Source organism: Numenius arquata, chromosome 25 (genome assembly GCF_964106895.1).
Source record: "Numenius arquata chromosome 25, bNumArq3.hap1.1, whole genome shotgun sequence".
Lineage (NCBI taxonomy): Eukaryota > Metazoa > Chordata > Aves > Charadriiformes > Scolopacidae > Numenius > Numenius arquata.
The window spans coordinates 5,934,782-5,955,162 of NC_133600.1; the positions used below are offsets into that span (position 1 = coordinate 5,934,782).

At 59.7% G+C, this 20,381-nt stretch overlaps 2 protein-coding genes and 1 non-coding gene across 3 annotated transcripts; 2 read left to right on the forward strand and 1 right to left on the reverse strand.

The window, feature by feature from the left end:
• The first annotated feature begins 517 nt into the window (after positions 1 to 517).
• R3HDM4 (R3H domain containing 4) lies at positions 518 to 9,295 on the forward strand. The gene is made up of 8 exons (XM_074163802.1): positions 518 to 623; positions 3,658 to 3,812; positions 3,955 to 4,073; positions 5,005 to 5,128; positions 5,608 to 5,693; positions 6,996 to 7,081; positions 7,485 to 7,540; positions 8,250 to 9,295. The coding sequence occupies exons 1-8, from the start codon at positions 580 to 582 to the stop codon at positions 8,351 to 8,353; spliced, it is 774 nt and encodes a 257-aa protein (XP_074019903.1). The 5' UTR covers positions 518 to 579; the 3' UTR covers positions 8,354 to 9,295.
• A 93-nt stretch (positions 9,296 to 9,388) lies between these two features.
• On the reverse strand, positions 9,389 to 9,495 carry LOC141475606 (U6 spliceosomal RNA). Its single transcript, XR_012463651.1, has one exon. It is a non-coding gene; the product is annotated as a U6 spliceosomal RNA (small nuclear RNA).
• Positions 9,496 to 10,375: 880 nt separating this feature from the next.
• Positions 10,376 to 19,632, forward strand: MED16 (mediator complex subunit 16). Its single transcript, XM_074163691.1, has 14 exons — positions 10,376 to 10,547; positions 10,927 to 11,034; positions 11,251 to 11,420; positions 12,283 to 12,714; positions 13,602 to 13,707; positions 14,390 to 14,545; positions 14,703 to 14,914; positions 15,171 to 15,377; positions 15,789 to 15,999; positions 16,207 to 16,340; positions 16,738 to 16,930; positions 17,183 to 17,399; positions 17,803 to 17,886; positions 18,915 to 19,632. The coding sequence occupies exons 1-14, from the start codon at positions 10,412 to 10,414 to the stop codon at positions 19,039 to 19,041; spliced, it is 2,493 nt and encodes an 830-aa protein (XP_074019792.1). The 5' UTR covers positions 10,376 to 10,411; the 3' UTR covers positions 19,042 to 19,632.
• Positions 19,633 to 20,381: the final 749 nt, after the last annotated feature.

Here is a 20,381-nt window from a genome sequence, read left to right on the forward strand (position 1 = left end):
GCAGCCGCGGCCGCCCGGGGCTCGGGCTGCGGCGGGGCCGGGGCGCGATCGCTGCCCGCACGGCGGCTGCTCTCCCCGCGGGGCCCGGCCCCGCCCCGCCCCTCCTCCCCATTGGCCAGCCGCGCCCGACCCTCCCCTCTCCGCCCCGCCCCGCCTCGCCATTGGTCCGCCGCGCTCCTTGCGCCCCGCCTTCCCTCCCCATTGGCCCGTCGCCGCCGCCGCATGCAAATACCGCGCGCGGCGGGGCCGCGGGGCCGGCCGGGAGCGCAGGCGCAGCGCCCCCTTGCGGCCGGGCGGGGGAGCGCCGCCGGGCGAGGCGCGGCCCCTTTAAGAGCCCCGCGGCGACGGCACCGGGGGGTTTAACGAGGCCGCGGCCCCGGGGCTCCAGCAGCGGCCGAGCCCCGGTACTAGGGTTTCAGACACACACGCCCCCTCGCCGTACACGCCCCCTCCTGACCCCACCTCGGGGCGGGGCTCTCCCTGGCCCCGTCTGTCTGACGCCACTTCCGGCGGGAGGCGCGGGCGGGCGGAGGTCCCGGAGGTCCCGGTGCCGCCGGGCCGGGCCGAGCCGAGCGGGCCATGGTGGTGCTGCGGGGCGGCGCGGGCCCGGAGGAGCCCTACCCGTGAGTGCGGGGCCGGGGGGCGGCTGGGGCCGGGCCGTGGGAGGCGGCCGCGGGCCCGGCGGCGGCTCCGTCCCCGCGCTGTTAGTGCGACCGTGCCTCCGGTCTGGCCTCCCTCCCACCGGTTCCCCCCGCGGGCTCCTCAGCCCGGTCTGGGGGGAGGCCGCTTCTCCTGGGGGCGCCCCGGTAGCGCCGCACCGGGCCGGGGGAACGCGGCGGGGGGGCCTCTGCCCCGCCGGCCCGGGGCAGGGAAGTGCCTGGGGCTGGTGGTGGCTGTGTCAGAGGCAGGAGGCTGTGATTACGATAATGGGCTAATTAGTGTTTACCTCATCGAAGGTCACGGGTGCTCTCTGGGGTCACCGGGACCGGGGAGGGGGATGTGCCATGGGGGGAGCCGGGACTGGGTCCCTCGGGAGACGTGGTCCCGGTGGGTGCCGGGGCTGCGGGGAGCCCGGCTGGGCCGGGGGCCACTGGCCCTGCGAGTGTAGCCTGAGCCCGGCACTGCCGGCCTTGGCATGGGCTGAGAGCCGGGGCCCCGTGGGCTCTGCCCGGCTTCCCCCTCCCCAGAGCAGTCACCCCATCTGATAACAGGAACTGGTTACAAATCTCCTGGCGGGGAACGAGGGGCTTCTTGTTTCTTGCCTGGAAATGAGAAGTGGAGGGGAAGCCGCCAGCCTTTCTGTGCGGCTGGGCCCGTCCCCCCGGGGCCGGGGTTTGCTCTGGTCCCCAGGGCTGAGCTCTGGGACCCCGGGGTGGTGCTCTGATCCCTGGGGTGGCCGTGGCCGTGGCAGCCTGGCTGTGGCTTGCATGGGACGGCATCCCGATGCTGAAGGTCCCGGTGTAGGTCTGAGAGAGGAGCTCATCCGAGAGCGGCTGCTTGCCCCTGGCTGGGCACCCGGCACTGCAAAGCCCGGCTCTGCCGGCGCTGGCCTAAGGTCACCGTCACCTGTGAGTCTCCCGGGTTGGAAATCAGTCCTGTGGCTCTGCCCAGCGCCGGCAGACGTGGCAGCACAGGGCGCCGAGGCGCCATGCCAGGCCTTGAGCACATGCTGGGCAACCTCGGCACTGCCACGAATGGCCCTGGAGGCTGCGGGGAGCGAGAGGTGCGTGTGGCCCGGCACCCCGTCCTGCTGCTGAGGAGCCGGGGCTGCCCAAGCCTTGGTGCTGGCCAGGGGGGTCCCTGTACTGCCAGTGGGGGTTCTTGGCAGCGCTGGGGGTGCTCTCACCCTGGTGACACACAGCTATTTTTAACATCTGGTTTTTTTCCCCCCTCCAGCAGAGACTGGAGGATGAGGATGAGCTCTCCCCGTTGTCCTGCTGCTGTGAGTTAGGGCTCCCCCGTCAATTGAAAACAGGGTAAATATTGACCGCACGTTGCCCTGGACTCCTCTCTGAAGGGCTCTGTCTGTGGTGGAGCCGTGCCGGGGAGCTGTGCCGGCTCCTGCTGGTGCCAGGCTGGCAGCTGCCGGGCTCCGTGCACTCCAGCCTCGGGACTGGGGCCGGTGGTAAGGTGACTCCCCCGATTTCTTTTTTTTTTTTTTTTTTTAAACCACCTTTGTATCAAAACTTGATCCCCGAGCACCGGTCGCTCTCTGTTTGCAGCTTGGGTTACAGCTCCCCACCCGTCTGTTAGTCATTACCGGGGATACGTGTGTCCCTTTTATTTCTTTCAGGGCCACCTCTCTCACTGTTTTCTCTCCAGAGGTTGTTTTTTCTCAGCCCCAGCAGCAGAGGCTACGTCACTGCCCCTGTCCAGGGGAAGGAGGGGGTTAAAAATCAAGGCTTTGGTGTATGTGTGCAGCTGGCTGCCATCCCGGGCTGTAATCGCCCAGTGCAGCCCCGCTCTGCCCCAGCTGCGGGGACCAGCGGTGCCAGCGCCTGATTGCGGAACCGGGTCTCCCCCAAGCCCCAGGGAAAGGGGGGGACGCCACGGGGACATGGCCCCGTGGAAGGGGTGAGCCGGTGGTGCTGCGGTGGCAGGGGGGGGCCTTGCCGCTCCTCTGCCAGCCCGGTGGGTTTGATTTGGTGGTGGTGGTTTTCTCGCCCACCTGGTGCTGCGCTAAAGGAAACCCACAGGACCCAGAGAGGAAGCTGCGATGCAAGTGGGCAAAGAACAAGTGAAAAGACAGTGAAACTTCCTGTCTTTGGCGGAGTTTTAGTGAACTTTGAAACCCAAGCGGTTGCGCTAAGTGCCCGGGGAGCTTCTTGCTCATCACTCGGTTTGATTTTCACACGAATCAGCAAAGTTATGGCCATCACTGAATTGTGTGTGTGTGTCTAAGTAACGCCCTGGCCATGGAGATGTTATTAACAGGAGCCAAACACCTCCGGGTGTACTGGGAGCGGTGCAGTCTTTCTCCCGGGGGCTGTAGCTTTAGGGCAGTGAGGGCTCTGGGGCCAGCAGGCTTCGCTGCCTGTTGCCTACTCTGGATGGTGGCTGGTGTCTGCTCTGGGCCCTGTTGGCCACATCCCCAGAGGATGGAGAACCAGTGAAACCAGCCCTTGCTGGGGCAGGGGGGTGGTGGAGTAACGGTCTGGAGGGAAGGGCCGGCCCAGCCGGTAATTGTGTGGCCACGGCAGGTGTTCCCACAGCCCTCGGTGGTCGGGTGATGGGGCCTGTGGCCGGATGGTGCCGGTGGTTCCAATGGCACCCTCCAGCTGGGCGATGGCAAACACGAGGTGCAGCGGGTGTCAGGCTGCGTGGGGCACCTCGGAGTCCCTCCCCAGCCTCTGCCTCCGCAGAAATTAATCTCTTCATCTCGCTTTATGTGCTGGTGGAGTTAATTACCCACAACATCTCACTGCTATTGTGCAGCTGCTTTAAACAGACCAGATCCTTGGAGCGAGCCGGGGTTCAGCAGCGTAACGTGCTGTGAGCGGAGCCGCCGGGCCCCGTGGAGGAGGATGCGGTGCCTCCTAATTGCACTAATGCTGATGGCTGATGCTCTGCCTCCCCCACCGCGGGCTCTCTCCGGGCAGCTCCCTGTCCCTGGGGGTCTCGGGTGAGCTCAGTCCCCTCTGTCCTGTGTCCCCACAGGAGGATCGAGGACTGCCTGCCCCCACTGGAGGACTCCCCGTCCAAGAGGTTCTCCCCTTCCAAGCGAAAGCAGTATTATATCAACAAGGCCATCCGCAACTCAGACCTCACCCCCCGGGCCAAGGGGCGCAAGAGCCTGCAAAGGCTGGAGAACAGTAAGAATCTGGGGCAAGCTCTGAGTCTCTGCCCCAGGGTGGGTGGCCACTGCCCCTAAACCCCTCGCTGTGTGGCAGATGGGGGTGCAGGGTGTCTCTGAGGGCTCTGCCCCCCGTCTTGGGGGCTTTGTTCTTCCCCCAGCTCGTTACCTGATGACGCTTCTGGAGCGGGATGAGTGCGGGAGCGACGAGGGAGAGCTCGCCCATTCGGCCACCCCGAGCATCTTCACCGAGGCCTGTAACAACGAGACCTATGTGGAGGTGGGTGCGGCTGTGGGGGCTCACGGGGGGGACCCTGGCACGGCACGTGCAGTTCCGGCAGGACGTGGTGTCTGTACCTTGTCCCTCCAGCCCGAGGAGCCCTCTGCCTCCCTGGCCTGAGCTGCTGTGCCCTAACTCCTGCCTGGGGGGAGATCGGGTCATGGGGCCCCTGGCCCTGCAGCCTGTGGGGTGGGAGATCTCTGAGCAGATCCTCTCGTGGAGGATCCCCACAAATGTCCGGTGCAAGGGCCGGGTCCTGCTCAGAGCCTTAGTAGAGGCTGCTGCCACCCCAGCAGTGCCTGGAGCACTGCTGAGCGCCCCACTGTACAGCCTTGTACCTGCAGAGCAATTAACGCTGCAGCGTTTCCTGTGAAACAGGCCCCTTGCCAAACCCCTCCATTGCCTCACGCTGCCCGGCCGCTGTTGCGATACCGGCTCTGTAACCGGGCGTTTTGAAATCCGGCTTCTCTCCTGCCTGTGACGCTCAGGGCTCTGGCTGCGGGGCCGCCTGCGCGGGCTGTGTGTGCTCTGCGGAGCTCTGCTCTCATCCAGCTGGCTGCGAGGCGGGATCGCATGGATGGGCTGCCCTGGCAGCACCTGGGCTCCTGGGAACCTGTAAAAAAAACACCTTTATGTTGGCTCCGAGTGCTCTCCTCCCAGAGCGGCTGTTAGGAGCTGGAGAGACGGGGGAGAAGGTGGTCACGGCTGTGGCCGGTGTCTGTCTCCGTGCTGGCTCTCCTGGCTGCGGAGCTCTGCCCACCCATTCCCTCCCCGCTCCCCACTGCTGTTCCTGCTCCACCGGGGCCATCCCTGGGGATGGGTGGGCGAGGAGGGGGCTCACGAGATGCTGGGTAGGGGCTCAGGGTGGCCATGCACCACCGGGTGCTCCTCGGGGAGCTCTGCGATGGGGCCTGGTGGCTTGTGTTGTCAGATCTGGAACGACTTCATGAACCGGTCGGGAGAAGAGCAAGAGCGAGTCCTGCTCTACCTGGAGGAGGAGGCCAGGAAGAAGCACAAGAGGAAGCTGCCCGTCAAGAATGAAGACAAGTGGAAAGGTGCTGGGAGGGGACGCGGGGTGGGGAGAGCCTCTCCCTTTCCTCCCTCGCTGCGTTTCAGGAAGGATGCTCTTCCCCGAGGGCTGCATCCCGCTCCCTGCGCCATCCACTCCTCACCGGGCCGGGGGACCACTGAGCTGACCCCTGGGGTGCTGGGGGGGAGTTATGCTGGGCAGACCCCACACCGTGGTTTCAGAAGGGAGTGGGGGGTGGCTGGGGCAGTGGGCACAGCAGCCGTCCCCAGTTGCAGACCCCTAAATCTCCGTACCCTCCAAATGCTCCTTGGATGGGGAGGGTGTTGCTGGTCTGGGGGTGACTTTGAGCAGGTCCAGGAGCGCAGGAGGTGACCAGCTGGGGTCCTTGGGGGCAGTCGGGGGACGTTGGGCTCCTTCTGAGAGGTGATGGCCAGAGCCGTCCCGCGGGTGCTGGGGGTGTGAGCCATGTCCAAGCCCCCTCTGTTCTCTCTCCGCCGGCTCCAGAGCACCCTGCCTACTCACCCAAGGAGTGCTTCCAGCGCATCAGCCGCCGCCTGCGCTCCACCCTGAAGCGGGGCCGGATCCCCATGGTGAGCCGGGGGCTACTGGGGGGCGGTGGGGCTGGGGGCAAGCAGGGCTCTGGCTGACAGTGCCCCACACGCAGCTCTGTCCGGAGCCGCGTCCCGAGGGCTGTCCCCTGACCCCACATGCGGTCACCGAGCCAGACCAGTGCCCAATTTCAGATGAGCTCCTGGGGAATGTGCTCCAGCTCTCATCTGACCTCTACAGTGGTGGCTGATTGCAAACAGACATTCAGCTTCCCATGCGGATGGGTTTTCCGGGCTCAGTTCAGACGTTTCTGGTAGGTACAGAGCACTTTTACGTGGTTGTTCCCCAGTCTCTGCTCGATGAGCAGCAGGTGACGGGGGAAACCCAGCATGTTTGCCCACGGGGGCAGCAGTGGAGCCTTTGGGGTCTTCAGAACAGTCCACACAGGGCTATTTGGAAAAAACTCAAATGCATTTTGACTGCATAAACCACTGAGCGGACAATTAAGCCTGAAAGGAGAGACAAGCGTGGCCTCGTGCCACCTGGCTCAGGGAGCCAAGCTGCCACGCGCAGCCCCCGCGCTGCTTGCCCAGACACTTGCCCTCCTGGGCCCCGGGGGTGCCTGGCTCTCCGCTCCCTCTTCTCAGTGGTGCTGTTTTCCTGCCCTGTTTGTTTTCCTTGCTCTAATTAGAGTCTCTAAAAGCAGCCTCGGCTCCTCCTGCCCGCTGGCTTCTGCTCAATTTGTTCTCAAATGAGACTGGCTTCTGCTGCCTGTCTCTGGGGTCACGGTGCTCCGGGGAGCTGCATCGAGCTGATCTTTGCCTGTCAGGAGAAAAGGAGACGGGAGGCACGAGGCTCTCCTGGCTGCTGCCGCCGCTCTGAGCGTGAGGGACGATGCCAGCCCTTGGCACACAGAGTACGGAGTTGGCAGGGGACAGATTCCTCCCTGCCTCGGGGCTGGAGAGGAGAGTTGTCTCCTCTCCTCCTGCCTTCCTGCCGTCTCGCATCCAGATGACTTGCCTGGGAGCTGCTGGCAGTAATTCCCCGGGAATTACCGGGGCTGTGGAAGTCGGGAGTCGCTCCCTGTCATGCTGGGGCTGTGGGGACGTGGTGGGGGCAGGTGGTTGTGGTGACAAAGTGCCCGTGGCTGGGGCAGCTGCAATTCAAAGGCAAAACGCGGGCGCTGCGAGGGGCGCAGAGCTGTGTGGGGCAGGTGGCTTTGCCCACGTTGGGGCACACGTGGGAAATGCCAGCTCCCCTTGCCTGGCTCCTTGCCCTCACCCGGTGCCACAGGGTCCAGACACCTCCCTCTCCTCGCTGACAGCCCCTGCCTCTCCTTGCAGGGGACGCTGGAGGGCCTGGAGGAGGAGCTGCTGGCCTTTTTCTCCGTCACCCCTCACTCCGTCTACACCGCGCTCATGGACAACAGGTATTTCTCCCCCTGGAGCTCTGTGGGGCATCGCTGCCCCCCATGGAGTGGGAGCCGGGGTCCTGAGCTGTGTGCACGCACACTTGGGTTCCCTGCTCACCGTGGCTGGAGCAAACTGCCCTGCAGGGGGGCTGCTCGTGTGGGTTCCCTGCGCCCCAGAGGAGCCCCAGGCTGCAGGGGGGCCTCTGGGAGCCGATGAGACCCCCCAGCCTCGGGTCTCTGGCTGGGGACACTGGCCCCTGTGGAGCCCCCAAAGGAGGGATGCGCTCGGGGGTCCCTGCCCAGGGGCTTGTGGCACTTTGTGCTCCCCGACTCTGGTCTGTGGGAGGAAGGAGGGTGGGCGACACTTGGGAGATGTGGGTCTGAGGCGCGTTGGCTCTAACCCTGTCCCCGTCTCCCCCAGCTTCGAGCGACTCCTGCTCCATGCGCTCTGCCAGTACATGGACCTCGTCTCTGCCAGTAAGAGCCTCGGGTTTCCTTGTTTGTTTGGTTTTTGGGGTTGTTTTTGTTTTTCCCTTCTCTTCATCACTATCTCTCCTCTCCAGCTCAGCCTCTTCCTCCCTCCCTCCTCCGGGCCCCACCTTGCGCTGGGACTCACAGATAACCCCGCTCTCCCTCCTCCTCGGGAGCCTGAGCTGGGCTCACGCCGCTGCACCGGTGGCCAGTGGGCAACGTCGGCCACTGCTGGGGGCTGAAGTCCAGCAGCCAGGGTGGTGGCCAGGCCCAGCTCTGCCTGGGGGGGTCTCGTTTGCAGCAGCGCTGCCATTTCTGCTCTCGGTGCAGGGTTTTGGTGCCCCAAAGCTGGAGGCTGCTCGTGGGGCTCCCTCTCCCGCGGCTGCTGCCTCCTCCCGCAGAGCGTGGCCGTGCCCCTGGGAGGTCTGGTTGCCAAGGCAGGGGAGGGGGCACCGGGCTCCGTCCCTGTGGAGGAGTCTCTGCCGCTGAGCCTTTCATTAGCAGCTGCTGGTGGAAAACAGCGTGAGAGCTCTAATGATGTGGGGCCCGTGGTGCCAGCAGGGATGTGTAGAGGGGGCTGGGGAGGGGGACAGTCGCTGCCTTTGCCGAGCGTGGAGGAACCTGTGCTGGTGGGGAGGTGGTTGGGGCTGGGAATGCCGAGTTTGGGACCCAGGGTGGGGACGGAGATGTGCTAACTGCTCCCTCTTGCCCCCAGGTTCGGACATTGAAGGGAAACGTCAAATGAAAGTGAGCAACAAACACCGCGTCTTCCTGCCCCCTGAGCTCCTGCTCTCGGACTACCTGGGGCAGATGAGCTGATGCCCCCTGAGGGACGCCCTGCCCCTCGCCTGGCGCGCTGACGGCTGCCTTCCTCCGCTCCCGGCCTCTCCCAGCCCCGCCATCCCCTCGCTCCGGCCTTCCCAGGACCAGCCCCGTCCTCATCCCTTCCCCACTGCCGAGAGCAGATGCTTGATGGTGCTGAGCGGGGGGCTCCCGGACCCCCGTAGCGTGGCCCTGCCAGATACTGCCACGCTCCGGGTGCAGCCGTGCCGGTGCCAATGTGCTGCGCTGCTTCCCATCCGGAGCGGCTCCCCCGGAACTGTTTGTGTGTCTATTTATAGCCCAGGTGCTTTTAAAAAAAAAAAAAATGGGGTTGGGCCAAACCCCCCCCTCTGGCACCGACGCTCCGCGGGTGATGTCGGTCCAGATTTTTCTGCGGTGAAACATCTCCTGGCGGGTGCTGAGCAAGCGCTGAGCCGGCGGAAGGGCCTGGGGGGCCCGCGCCTTCCCTGCCTCGCCGTGCACCCCCAGCCTCACACCAGCCCCCCAGCCCGTCCTAGGGTGTCCCGGGGGGGGCTCAGCCCCCCTCAGGTGCGGTGCAGGGGCTCTCCCGCGCTGGTGTGTCAGCAGCACCCTGTCCCCTGCACTATGGGGGAGGGGCTGGTTTTAAATGTAAATAGTGTTTTTTAATGTGTGTGTATATATATATGTGTGTGTGTGTGTGTGTGTGTGTGTGTGCTGGAGGAGCACAGTCTGCCCCATTGGGGCTCTGGCTGCCGTGGGGGCAGTCTGTGGGTCTCCCTGTGTCCCCAGGGCTGCTCACAAGTGAGCGGGGGGGGGGTACCTGCTCTGACCTGGCCCCTGGTGCTGCCGGGGCCGGGCAGGGGCCCCCCCTCGGGCTGTCCCCAGCACACCCTGTGCCTTGTTGGCTTGCGTGGCTCGGGCGGGGGGCTCAGGAACAATAAAGCAGGGTGCTCCCGTGCTGCGACTCTGTCTCTGTGTGATGGGGAGGTGGCTGGGAGGGGGACCGGGCGTTCCCTCGGGCGCTGTGGGCTAAAGGAGGGGTGCGGGGCCAAAAATATGGAACGCTTCACGAATTTGCGTGTCATCCTTGCGCAGGGGCCATGCTAATCTTCTCTGTATCGTTCCAATTTTAGTATATGTGCTGCCGAAGCGAGCACGAACAACAGGGCCCCCGCGACGGTATTTAAGGTTCCAGAAATATTTCTATCTACAGACAGGGTGATTTCTTGTAGTCTGGATAAACACCTCTTAGAGTTTCTTCAAATTTTTCCCCATATTATCAACCCTCCTTCCCTTCGGTTTTACCAAAATTTCCCAATTTTGCAAGTTCTATTTGCTGTCTCTTCACCGGTGGGTTCTGGGTAGGAGTCTATGCAAATTAGACCCACTGACTGGGCCTTCCCCCCGCTCTCTCCCCGCCAGCTCTGAGGGCCCCCCGGGTCCGGGGTGTCCGTGGCGCTGCCTGAGCGCGCGGGGCGGGGCGCAGGCGCACCGCGGGCAGCCCGCAGGGGCGGGGCGGGGTCCTGGGACGCGGCGGGCGGTGGCGCGGGCCGGTGAGTTGGGCCGTACAGTCCCGTCCCCCCCCCCCCGTGTGAGAGACCGGAACACCCCCCCCACCCCCCAACACACACCCCCGCCACCCCCCCGTGAGGGACCGGGACCCCCATACACAGTCCCCCCACCGCTGAGTCGGTGCCTCGGCGGACAGAGCCCTCTGCTCCCCCCGCGGGGCCTCCCTCGCCTCGTCCCTCCGGCAGGCCCGGCTCCCCCCGCCGTGAGGGACAGGCCGCGGGGGGCGCCGGGGCCTCCCGCTGCGGGGCTTGTTCCCACCCGCCTTCCGGGGAGCCGCACTTCCCCCCCCACAGACACACCGCTGGGGGCTGGGGTCCCCGTTTGCCCCTCGGGAGCCGGGGGCTGCTGCCCTTTCCGCCCCCCCCCGGGTGCCGAGGGCGCTTCTCGGTGGGGAGCCGGTGTGACCGGGGTTCTGCCTGCGGCCTGACGCCCGTGGGATTGGCCGTTTCTTGCTTCCAGGGAGGAGCGAGGGCCGTTCCCTCCCTGCGGGGTCCCAAGGCCATGGACTTGGCCTATGTCTGCGAGTGGGAGAAAAAGCCGAAGAGCAACCACTGCCCTTCCATTCCCTTAGTGTGCGCGTGGTCCTGCCGTAACCTCATCGCTTTCACCACAGACCTCAAAAATGAGGAGGAAAAAGGTACGGTGTGCTTGTGGAAGGTTGGGTAATGTCTCCTGGAGACTCACGGTGTGTTTAGGCAAGTCCTGCCACTGGGAACCGCAGAGAGGCTGTGCTTTGCTTTGACCCTGAAATCTCTCACCTTCTCCCTGAAATCTCTCACCTTTCAACACAGGAAACTTGCGCTCTTTCTTTCCCTTCCACTCCTTAGATTTATTGGGTGTTTTCCTTGCTGGGGAGCGGTTCTCTCTCTGCTAAAGCAGGGCAAGCTCTGCCCTGGTATCTGGTGCCTCGCCTGAGTTGCCAAGCACAGTTGTTTTCCTTCCTGAAATTGCTTGATGGAAAATACTCTTTGCCTTGCCCTGCGCCAGCTGAGGCTCTCACTTACCTTTTTGTGCAGATCTCACCCATATGGTCCATATCATCGACACTGAGCATCCCTGGGACGTCTATTCCGTTAACTCTGGCCACACTGAAGTCATCACGTGTTTGGAGTGGGATCAGTCAGGTGAGCTTGGATCCCTCCTCGTTACCCGCTGTCCCACCCTTCGTGTGTGTGTGTTTCCTAGCACAAGGGTACACGGTTTGTCACAGAGAGGGATTTTGTCCGTCGCTTTGCAGACGTGAATTGGCTCTCTCCATTCCGAACACACTGGGCTGGTTTGATTTCTGGCTTGATTTTTTGGCTGTATCCCCTGGTTCTTACGAGGTGCCCTTGTTGTAGGCTCCCGGCTGCTCTCGGCGGACGCGGACGGGCACATCAAGTGCTGGAGCATGACCGACCACTTGGCCAACAGCTGGGAGAACACGGTGGGCAGCATGGTGGAAGGGGACCCGGTTGTGGCCCTGTCCTGGCTGCACAACGGCGTGAAGCTGGCGCTGCATGTGGAAAAGGTTTGTCCCGGCTCTGCAGGGGATCTGGTCGGGAAGGCTGGGCCTGGTCCTGAGCAAAGAGCTTGGGAAACCCCTGTCTGTGTTTCCCTCTGCTCTGGGCTTCATCCGTGGCCTTGGGTAGGTTGAGTGGGGAAAGTTTTCCAGGAAAAAAGAGAAGTCAGATTCCTAGTTCCTGCTCAATTTCAGTGGGGGTTGGATGCCTTGTTTCTCTTAATGCTTTAAATGTGTTTTCCTCTGTCTGGTGCTTCAAGTTCCTTGGAGATAAAAGCATTTCTTTGCCTACCAGTAGTATTTTAGAAGAAACGTATTCAAGGTCCTGAGGTTTGATGCAGGGATTGGGGAATGGGAGCCGTATGTGTGTGGAGATAAGCGGCTTGTTTAGGAACGTGTCTAATTCTGTCACACTCAAAAAGTGCAAGTCTGCCAAGTAGAAGTTACCTACTTAATTTTATTTTAGTCATTAACTCTTAGAGTGTCCCACAGAGAGAAGCCTTTCCCTCTCTTTAGTGCTGGACAACCCGAGGCCCAGGGATGTGAAGGGTTGTGCAGCGGGTGGGTGTCGGAGCTGGATTTGGCCCCGGAAAGGGAAAGGGAGTGTCAGTCCCCATATGTGAGGCTGGAGCTCTGTTGGGTGCTCGGAGAGATTTCCCGAGGGGCTGGCGTGTTCCTGTGGGGCTGGGACCACTCTGGCCTGGGGCAAAGGGGCCTCTCCGGGGTCATGTAGCAGGGCTGGGTGTGGGAGCTCGGTGCCCTCGTTAGACCCTTTAGCTCTGCAGTGGCTTAATGAGGAGAGCTCCACGGTCTGGAGCGCGCTGGGGGCATCGGGTGCAAACGTCTTTGTGTTGTGGACCTTTGTTCACAGTCTGGAGCGTCAAACTTTGGCGAGAAGTTTTCCAGGGTCAAGTTCTCTCCATCGCTGACGCTGTTTGGCGGGAAGCCCATGGAGGGCTGGATTGCTGTGACCATCAGTGGGCTGGTGACGGTCTCCCTCCTCAAGCCCAACGGGCAGGTGCTGACGTCCACAGAGAGCCTGTGCCGCCTCCGCTGTCGCGTCGCCTTGGCTGATGTTGCCTTCACGGGTGGGGGGAACATCGTGGTGGCCACGTCCGATGGCAGCAGCACCTCCCCTGTCCAGTTCTACAAAGTCTGCGTCAGCGTGGTGAATGAGAAATGCAAAATAGACACCGAAATCCTGCCTTCCCTCTTCATGCGCTGCACCACGGACCCTGCCCGCAAAGACAAGTACCCAGCGATCACTCACCTGAAATTCCTTGCCCGGGACATGTCAGAGCAGGTGAGCAGATGCTGTTAAAGCAAGTAGGAGTTAAATGAGTAGCAGCAAGGAAAGAGCTGTTTGCGCCACCTTTGGCTTCCCCACATGGCTCTGGAGGTGAACGACAGCGTCCTGAGATGCCCTTTGCGTTTCTAGCTGCTGTTTCTGGAAGTGGTGCTGTCACGCAGGCTGCACTTAAAGGGGTGTAATGGCTGAGCCCTCCAGTTCCTGGAAAAGCCCGGTCCTTCGTTAGCCTGATTATGCTTTGCTTTGTTTATTTTCCGGCTCTGGCACTGGCTGTTAGGGAAGCTCTGCTGGGCTGTCCAGGAGGTTCTGGGATGGGAAGTCTTTCATCTTTTGGTCTTGGCTTCAAAGCAGCCCCTCTCCAGAACACTTGGAGCTCTTCATCTGCGTGACTTAACTTAGTGGCTTAACTCTATTTGCCAGGGGATTGATAATGCGATTCTGGAAAGCAAAGTGGTTCGGTGAGGCCGAACTGCTCTTCCCTCCCCTGTCTGGGACGCAGTGCCGTGTTGGACACGGTGCCTGCTCCGACTTTGCGCTCGGTTCGGTTCCTGCCCTTCCCTTTCCGTTTAGTTCCCCACATGTGTGAGTGGCATCAGCAGGTCACAGGCTGGCGGGAGACGAGATGGTTTGTGATGTGGTGAGGCAGAGGCTGTGACAGCACGTGGCAGAGTTCTGCCTCTCTTTCCTTCCAGCTGCAGCTGGGGACTTTGCCGTTACGTATTGCCGATACCACCCTCTGCTTTTCACTGGTGGAATAGAAATTAATTAGAAGGAGCCTCGAAATGGAGCAGAGAGAGAGGGGTGGAAAACGCGAGGGGACAGTGTCTTTCCCCATTGCAGAGTCGGGGCACGTGGCCGCAGCGTGGGTCTCTGCTTTGCAGGTGCTGCTTTGTGCTTCCAACCAGAACAGCAGCATCGTGGAGTGCTGGTCTCTGCGGAAGGAGGGTTTGCCGGTCAATAACATTTTCCAGCAAATCTCCCCTGTGGGTGAGTTTCTGCACTGGACATTCTTAAAAATAGGAGCGAGGACTAAGTGAGAACGCAGGACAGGTGCTCACAGCCATTATCACATATATGGGGTTATCCAGAATCCTGTATTTGTTTTTCAGGTGTTCTCAGTCACATGCTCTGTTCCATCTGTTTGCATCTTAGGCAGAAAATTGCTGGTTTCCAGGAAGTGGTTTGATTGTTACTTTCACTCAATAAAAGGCATTTTCTGTGCTGTGCTGTGGAACTGCTCTCCCCGCTGAGAACCGAGCGAGCTGAGCTGTCTGAAGGAAACAGATCATGCAGCAGCGCTAGTTCCATCGGGCTGTCCAGTCTTCCTGGGTTTGCACCTGATCTCAGATAGAACAAAATCAAATTATGCAGTTTGTTCCAGTGAAATATAAAGAATTATTGTACATAAGGATTTTTTTTAATTGCTAGCAGCAGAGCCTTCCATCAAAAGAGACTTAGCAAAACAAGCCGTTGTTTGTACAATTACTGAGGTCAGAAAAAAAATAGGGAAATACGAGGGAAATACACGGATCTGGTGGAATGAACAAATACTCAGTGCGTGATCTGTAATCCTGCTTGGTTGGGGAGGAGGAGGGGGGCAGGAATGGGTGGGGGGTGTATTTTCTGATCTCTTTGGGGAGAGATGTCTCACGTTACTTATTTTTCACAGTTGGTGACAAGCAGCCCATGATACTGAAGTGGCGGATTCTCTCTGCCACCAACGACTTGGATCGGGTCTCAGCTGTGGCCCTGCCCAAGTTGCCCATCTCCCTGACCAACACCGATCTGAAGGTGGCAAATGACACCAAATTCTTCCCTGGATTGGGTAAGGAGTGTCCATTGTCTTTCTCCTAAATGTGTAGCTTTTGCCTGAAACTTTCCCTTCTTCATCTTCTGAGCTGTGTAGCCGGAGGAAGAATTCAGAATAAACGGTATGGTTACAGGGGAGCAGTCTCTCAGCCTCGGGTGTCTTCTCTCCCCAGGTCTGGCTTTGGCTTTTCACGATGGCAGCGTCCACATTGTTCATCGCCTGTCCCTGCAAATGATGGCTGTCTTCTACGGCTCCTCCTCCCAGCGCCCGGTGGACGAGCAGACCATCAAAAGGCAGCGAACTGCTGGTCCCCTGGTTCACTTCAAAGCCATGCAGCTCTCCTGGACGTCTCTGGCCTTGGCTGGCATCGACAGTCACGGGAAGGTATTGTGCTCTGGTCTTCTCACCCAGGCTCTCTCTTTGTCTCTCCAAGAGGTGATGGATTGCCCAGGAAAATGCTGGGAATGTTACTTCCAGCTGGGTGATCCATGTTAAACAAGAAGGGGTGTATCCTGTTGGTGCAGCAATTGTATCTGTGGGTTGGGGTCGAGGAGCAGTTGGCCCTGTGTTGTGTTACAGCTCTGTGGAATGTTTTCCATCCAGTTCTTGATGCAGATTTTCTGTTGCCTCCTCCCTTCAGCTGAGCATGCTCCGTATCTCCCCCTCCATGGGCCACGTGCTGGACATGAACATGTCCCTCCGTCACCTGCTGTTCCTGCTGGAGTATTGCATGGTGACCGGCTACGACTGGTGGGACATCCTGCTCCACGTCCAGCCCAACATGGTGCAGAATCTGGTGGAGAAGCTGCACGAGGAGTACATGCGCCAGAACGCAGCCCTGCAGCAGGTCTGGGGGGGCTCACTGCAGAGGGTGGGCACACGGTGGGGCTTGGTGACCGGGAGGAGGGAGTAGTCCTTGCCAGCGCTCGGGAGGCAGACGGCTCTGCCTGGATGCGCTGTCTCTACGCTACTCGAGCAGCACTCAAGGTGTGAAGAGCCTCCAGTTAAACCGTGTTCATTGTCACTAATATTAATGGGTCTCTACCTGTTGGAAGCTTCTTGTGAGATGGAGAAGTCTATTTTTGGCAGAGATTCTGGGAACAGGAGCACTGTTTGTACATGCACAGAACAGCATCCACTATTGCTGTCATTCATGTGGCAAGAACAGAGAGTAGAGAATAAAGCAGCTTGCTTTAATGAGCTTATTCTAATTCTGCCTTTACTTCTGTATTTTTCGTGGTGTCTCTCCGTCAATCAGGTCCTCTCCACGCGCATCGTTGCCATGAAGGCGTCTCTCTGCAAGCTCTCCTCCAGCACCATAGCCCGTGTCTGCGACTACCACGCCAAGCTCTTCCTCATCGCCATTAGCTGCACCCTGAAATCCCTGCTGCGCCCCCACTTCCTGAACACCCCAGACAAGAGCCCCGGGGACCGACTCACTGAGATCTGCTCCAAGATCACGGATATAGGTAGCGATTGCTCACATTGGGCACTGCCTTCGGAGTGGTTTGGGTCAGATCCTTCCCCTTTTAGGTTCAATATAAAGTGTCAGGGTCTCATAGTAACTCCCGGGGTTTGAGGAAGAGGAGGGTGACCTCTCCTGGCGCAGCAGGGACAGGGGTGAAGTTTGGATCCATCTTCTTCCTGAGCCAAGAGATGTCTCACTTCCGTTTCAGACATTGACAAGGTGATGATTAACCTGAAGACAGAGGAGTTTGTCCTGGAGATGACCACGCTGCAGTCCCTGCAGCAGCTCATCCAGTGGGTGGGGGACTTTGTGTTGTACCTGCTGGCCAGTCTGCCCAACCAGGTGAGGGCCTGGAGGCTGGGAATGGGCCAGAGGGGCAAAAAAACACCTGTGTGCAGTGTTTGGGTGGCTTTGGCCGAGTCACAGATGACCCCAGTGTCCTGTTGAAACCGACACTGGGGAGAAGAGTGTAAGAAACAGCAGAAACACAAAATGGGCCGTTCTGTGCCCGTCTGGGAGTTGGTGATGGACCAGCAGTGACGTTCAGAGAAGCAGCTCAGTAGCTGTGTGACTTGTCTAAGCTTCTCCTGAGCCCCCGTGTGCCTCAGGCCTCCCTGGCGGCCTCTGGCAGAGCACGTTGCGGGCTTGCGGCGCTCGAAAAGAGGGGTTGTCTGAAAACGGAGCAGTGGCTCCGGCAGCTGCATGGAAATCCAAATCTCGGCTGTTTTCCCCCTGGCAGGGCTCCCCAGTGCGGCCAGGACACAGCTTCCTGCGGGATGGAGCCTCCCTGGGCATGTTCAGGGAGCTGATGGTGGTGATCCGGATCTGGGGGCTGTTGAAGCCCAGCTGCCTCCCCGTCTACACAGCGACCTCCGACACCCAGGACAGCATGTCCCTCCTCTTTAGGCTCCTGACGAAGCTCTGGCTGTGCTGTAAGTGTTTGCTGGTCTCCCCGAACAAAAGAATCCCTCCTTGATGTGGATTGTGTGTGAAAAGAATAATTGCAGGGAGTGAGCTCTGAGCATGCCTGGAGTGTTTAGAAAGGGCAAGTTACAGCTGCCAAGTTTATTGTTTTCAGTGCTGTGTTGGCGGGTGGAGGAGGAAACTGTGCAGTTCCCCCAATCTCTAAATGAGAAATGTAAAGATCCTGCTGATTCTCTCTCTTTGCTTTATTTTCCACGCAGGTCGTGAGGAAAATCACATAACGGAGCCAGATGATACCCTGATAGACGAGTGCTGCCTCCTCCCCAGCCAGCTGCTCATTCCCAATATTGACTGGTTGCCCATCAACGACGGCATTATCAGCAAACTGCAGAACAAGCAGCTGGTCCGGCTGCAGTTCGGGAAAGCTCCTGGGCTTGTTGGTCACACTGTCTCTTCCCAGTTCGATGCCTTTGTCAGGTACAGAGGCCTAAAGGAGCCAGTGGTGCAGTGGGAAGGGGTGGCTTTGGGATCTCTGCAGCTGGGAGAGGTCAGTGTGTTTGCGACAAAAGCCTGCGGTTTTTGGCTCATCCACTCGCAGGCGTGACCCAAGAGCTGTTTGTTCTCTCTGCTCTGCTGAATTCATTTCTTAACTTGGAATGTGGTGGGGATTTAAAGTGTTGAAAAGAGAAGGCAAATGGAGTGGAGGGAAAGCTCTAGTTTGTGATTGGGTTCATGTCAGTGTGGTCCTGAGTCCCCTGGTGCTCGGGGACTGGGTAGTCAAAGCCCGTGTCATGCTGGCCACTGAAACACTGCTCGCCGTCCTGGAAACAGCTTTTAGAAAGCAATATTCTAGAACATTCCCCTTCTTCTTCCTCCCCAGGGCACCCGGACAGCCCAAAATCGATCATCTGAGGCGGCTTCATTTGGGCGCGTACCCAACGGAGGAATGCAAGTCCTGCACCAGGTGAGCCACCAGCGCCATCCCTCCGGGAGGAGGCCCTGGCAGAAACCCAAACTCTGCCTTTTGTCATTCAAAAGCTCTTTCAGTCTCTGTTTCCCACCCTCGCTGGTATCCCAGTAACATTTCATGCTCACTGCGGCTGCAGGAGGAAAGGCTGCTTCTATAACAAGGCTTTTGGTGTGTTTGGCGCTGCCCCTGGCACAGGGGGGAAGCTGTTGTGGTTGTGTTTAAGGCAAATCCAAATCCCTATCCTGGAAAACCGAGATCCTTAAAGCACGTCGCTGTGGGGTCACTGCAGTATGGCTGTTAGGTTAAACGTCTTACTGCTTTGCCCGGCACAAAGTACCCCCATCCCTGTGAGAATTAGCCATGTTCGTCGTTGCCAGTGGTTTCATCTAAGGGCTGGATTGTGCATCCCGGGATAAACACGAGATTGCCTTAGCAGGAAAACCCCAGAGCCGTCGGGCTGCGCACGTAAATGGAACCAGAATTTGGCCTGTAGGAGTGATGAGAGATCCTCAGCTCGTTTAGCAGGTCTGGTCTTTAAATGAAACTACTTGTGCTCTCGGAGAGGAGCTGGTGAGAGGGAATAATCACAGGATCCACAGTGCCATTTTTGGGTCGTCTTTCAAACCAGGCTTGCGTTCTAAGTCCCTTTGTGCCGTCCTCTTCAGCCACCCTCACAAAAGAGCCTGTATTTCAAAACAATGGTGCAGGGAGCAAACATCCATCTCATCATGTGATTGAATTAGCTTTAATTATTGGTTTTAATAGAAAGTCTCTGTAGCAGATCGTTTCTCCAAGCTGACTGTCTGCTGTTTTCTGTATAAATAGCAGCTGGGGGCTGTTGTCTTGAAGACAACCTGATAACCTCCCTTCGGATAATTGCTCGCGTGGTTTCAGCTGGGTTTTAGGGCTCACAAACATCCCCTGCAGATGACAAAAGCTGGTTTCCTCCCCGGATTCCTCGCTCCCTGGGTGCTCCATGCAGATTCCCTCCCGGCCCCGGCTGCAGCTCCCTCTCGTTCCAGGTGCGGGTGCGTCACGATGCTGAAATCGCCCAACAAGGTGACGGCGGTGAAGCAGTGGGAGCAGCGCTGGATCAAGAACTGCCTGTGCGGGGGGCTGTGGAGGAGGATGCCCCTCAGCTACTCCTGAGGGGGGGATGGAAGAGCTTGGAGCTTCCTTCCCCGCAGGTGTCAGGGACAAAGGGACGGCAGCTCCTCTGAGCCCTCCAGAGCGCTGGCTGCAAGACGGGCTGCGATGCTGCTGCTCTTCTTGCGTTGATCCTCCTGCTGTACAAAAGCGGGGAGGGAGCTCTTCCTCTCTCGCAGGGCAGAGCGGGAAGGGGGTGGCAGAGGGCCCTGGTGGGGAAACACCTGGGGAGGCCAGAGCCCCCATGTCCAGGCCCTGGCCTGAGCCCCTGCCCAGGCAGAGGGGGGTGACGGGGGTGGCTGGGGGTGAACAGACAACGTCCCTGGTGAAAGGGGAGCGAATTCCTGGTTCCTCGTGTTCGTCCTTTGCTGCACTGCTGGGGAAGTGCCGCGTGGGCTGGGAACCCCCTGTTCCCCTGCGCCTCTCCCTCCGTTGAGAGAACCTGCCCCTCTGATGGAGATACCACCATCAGAGCCATCGCTTCCCTGGCTGGAGCAGCGGGAACAGGAACTGTTGCTCCCTGAGCAAACCCTCTGCTCGACTCTCACTGAACCAGCACCTCTTTTGTAAATAAAAGTTCCCTTAATTTTGTACAGAATGGTTGGTTGTTTTTGCAAACTTCAGTGGTCTTTTGTGTGACTTTGGTCGTGCAGCACCTGATGCAGGAACAGACGAGGGGGGAAAGCCTGTTAATTGCATCTCTTAGGAAAGGAGCTGTCATTGGCAAAATTGGAAGGGAAATTAACATTACTTGCTTCTGTCAGATTACTGTGGACACAGGAGGAGAAGACATCAGCTCATTGGGATGGTTGTGAATCTCCAGCATCAGCTGGTGCTGAGCAGCCACCTCACCCAGCGTCCTTGTTGGTCAGAAATTGCAAACTAACGGTGCTAACGCTGTGGGACCTGTGGGATGTGGCATCCCTGGCTGTTTGCTCTTGGGATGGATGCCCTGGCTACTGGTCTCTGCTTGCTGCACTCTCTAGGGCCCGTTGGTCCATGGGGTGGGCTTTCCATTGCCGAGGGGAGCCCTGCAGCCCCCCGGCCAGTGGGCTGTGGCTGCCTTGGCCCCATCAGCTCTGGCACTTACAGACGGTGGAAGCTCCTTGGAGCGGTTGCTCCGGGTTTGTCCGGGCGTGGGGCTGGCACAGGCTGGAAGCCTAAGTGGGGCAGGACCTGTCCGTGGGAGCCTGGCTGCTCGATGGCTGGTGGCCTCTGGCATCGGGGCTGGAGCAGGAGGCTCCAGAGAGCCATTTCAGTCCCCAGAGACCGTTCCGGGGAGAGAACACGCCGATTTCTGTGTATTCCCTTCCCTCTGGAACTGCATTTCATTTATTAGTGAA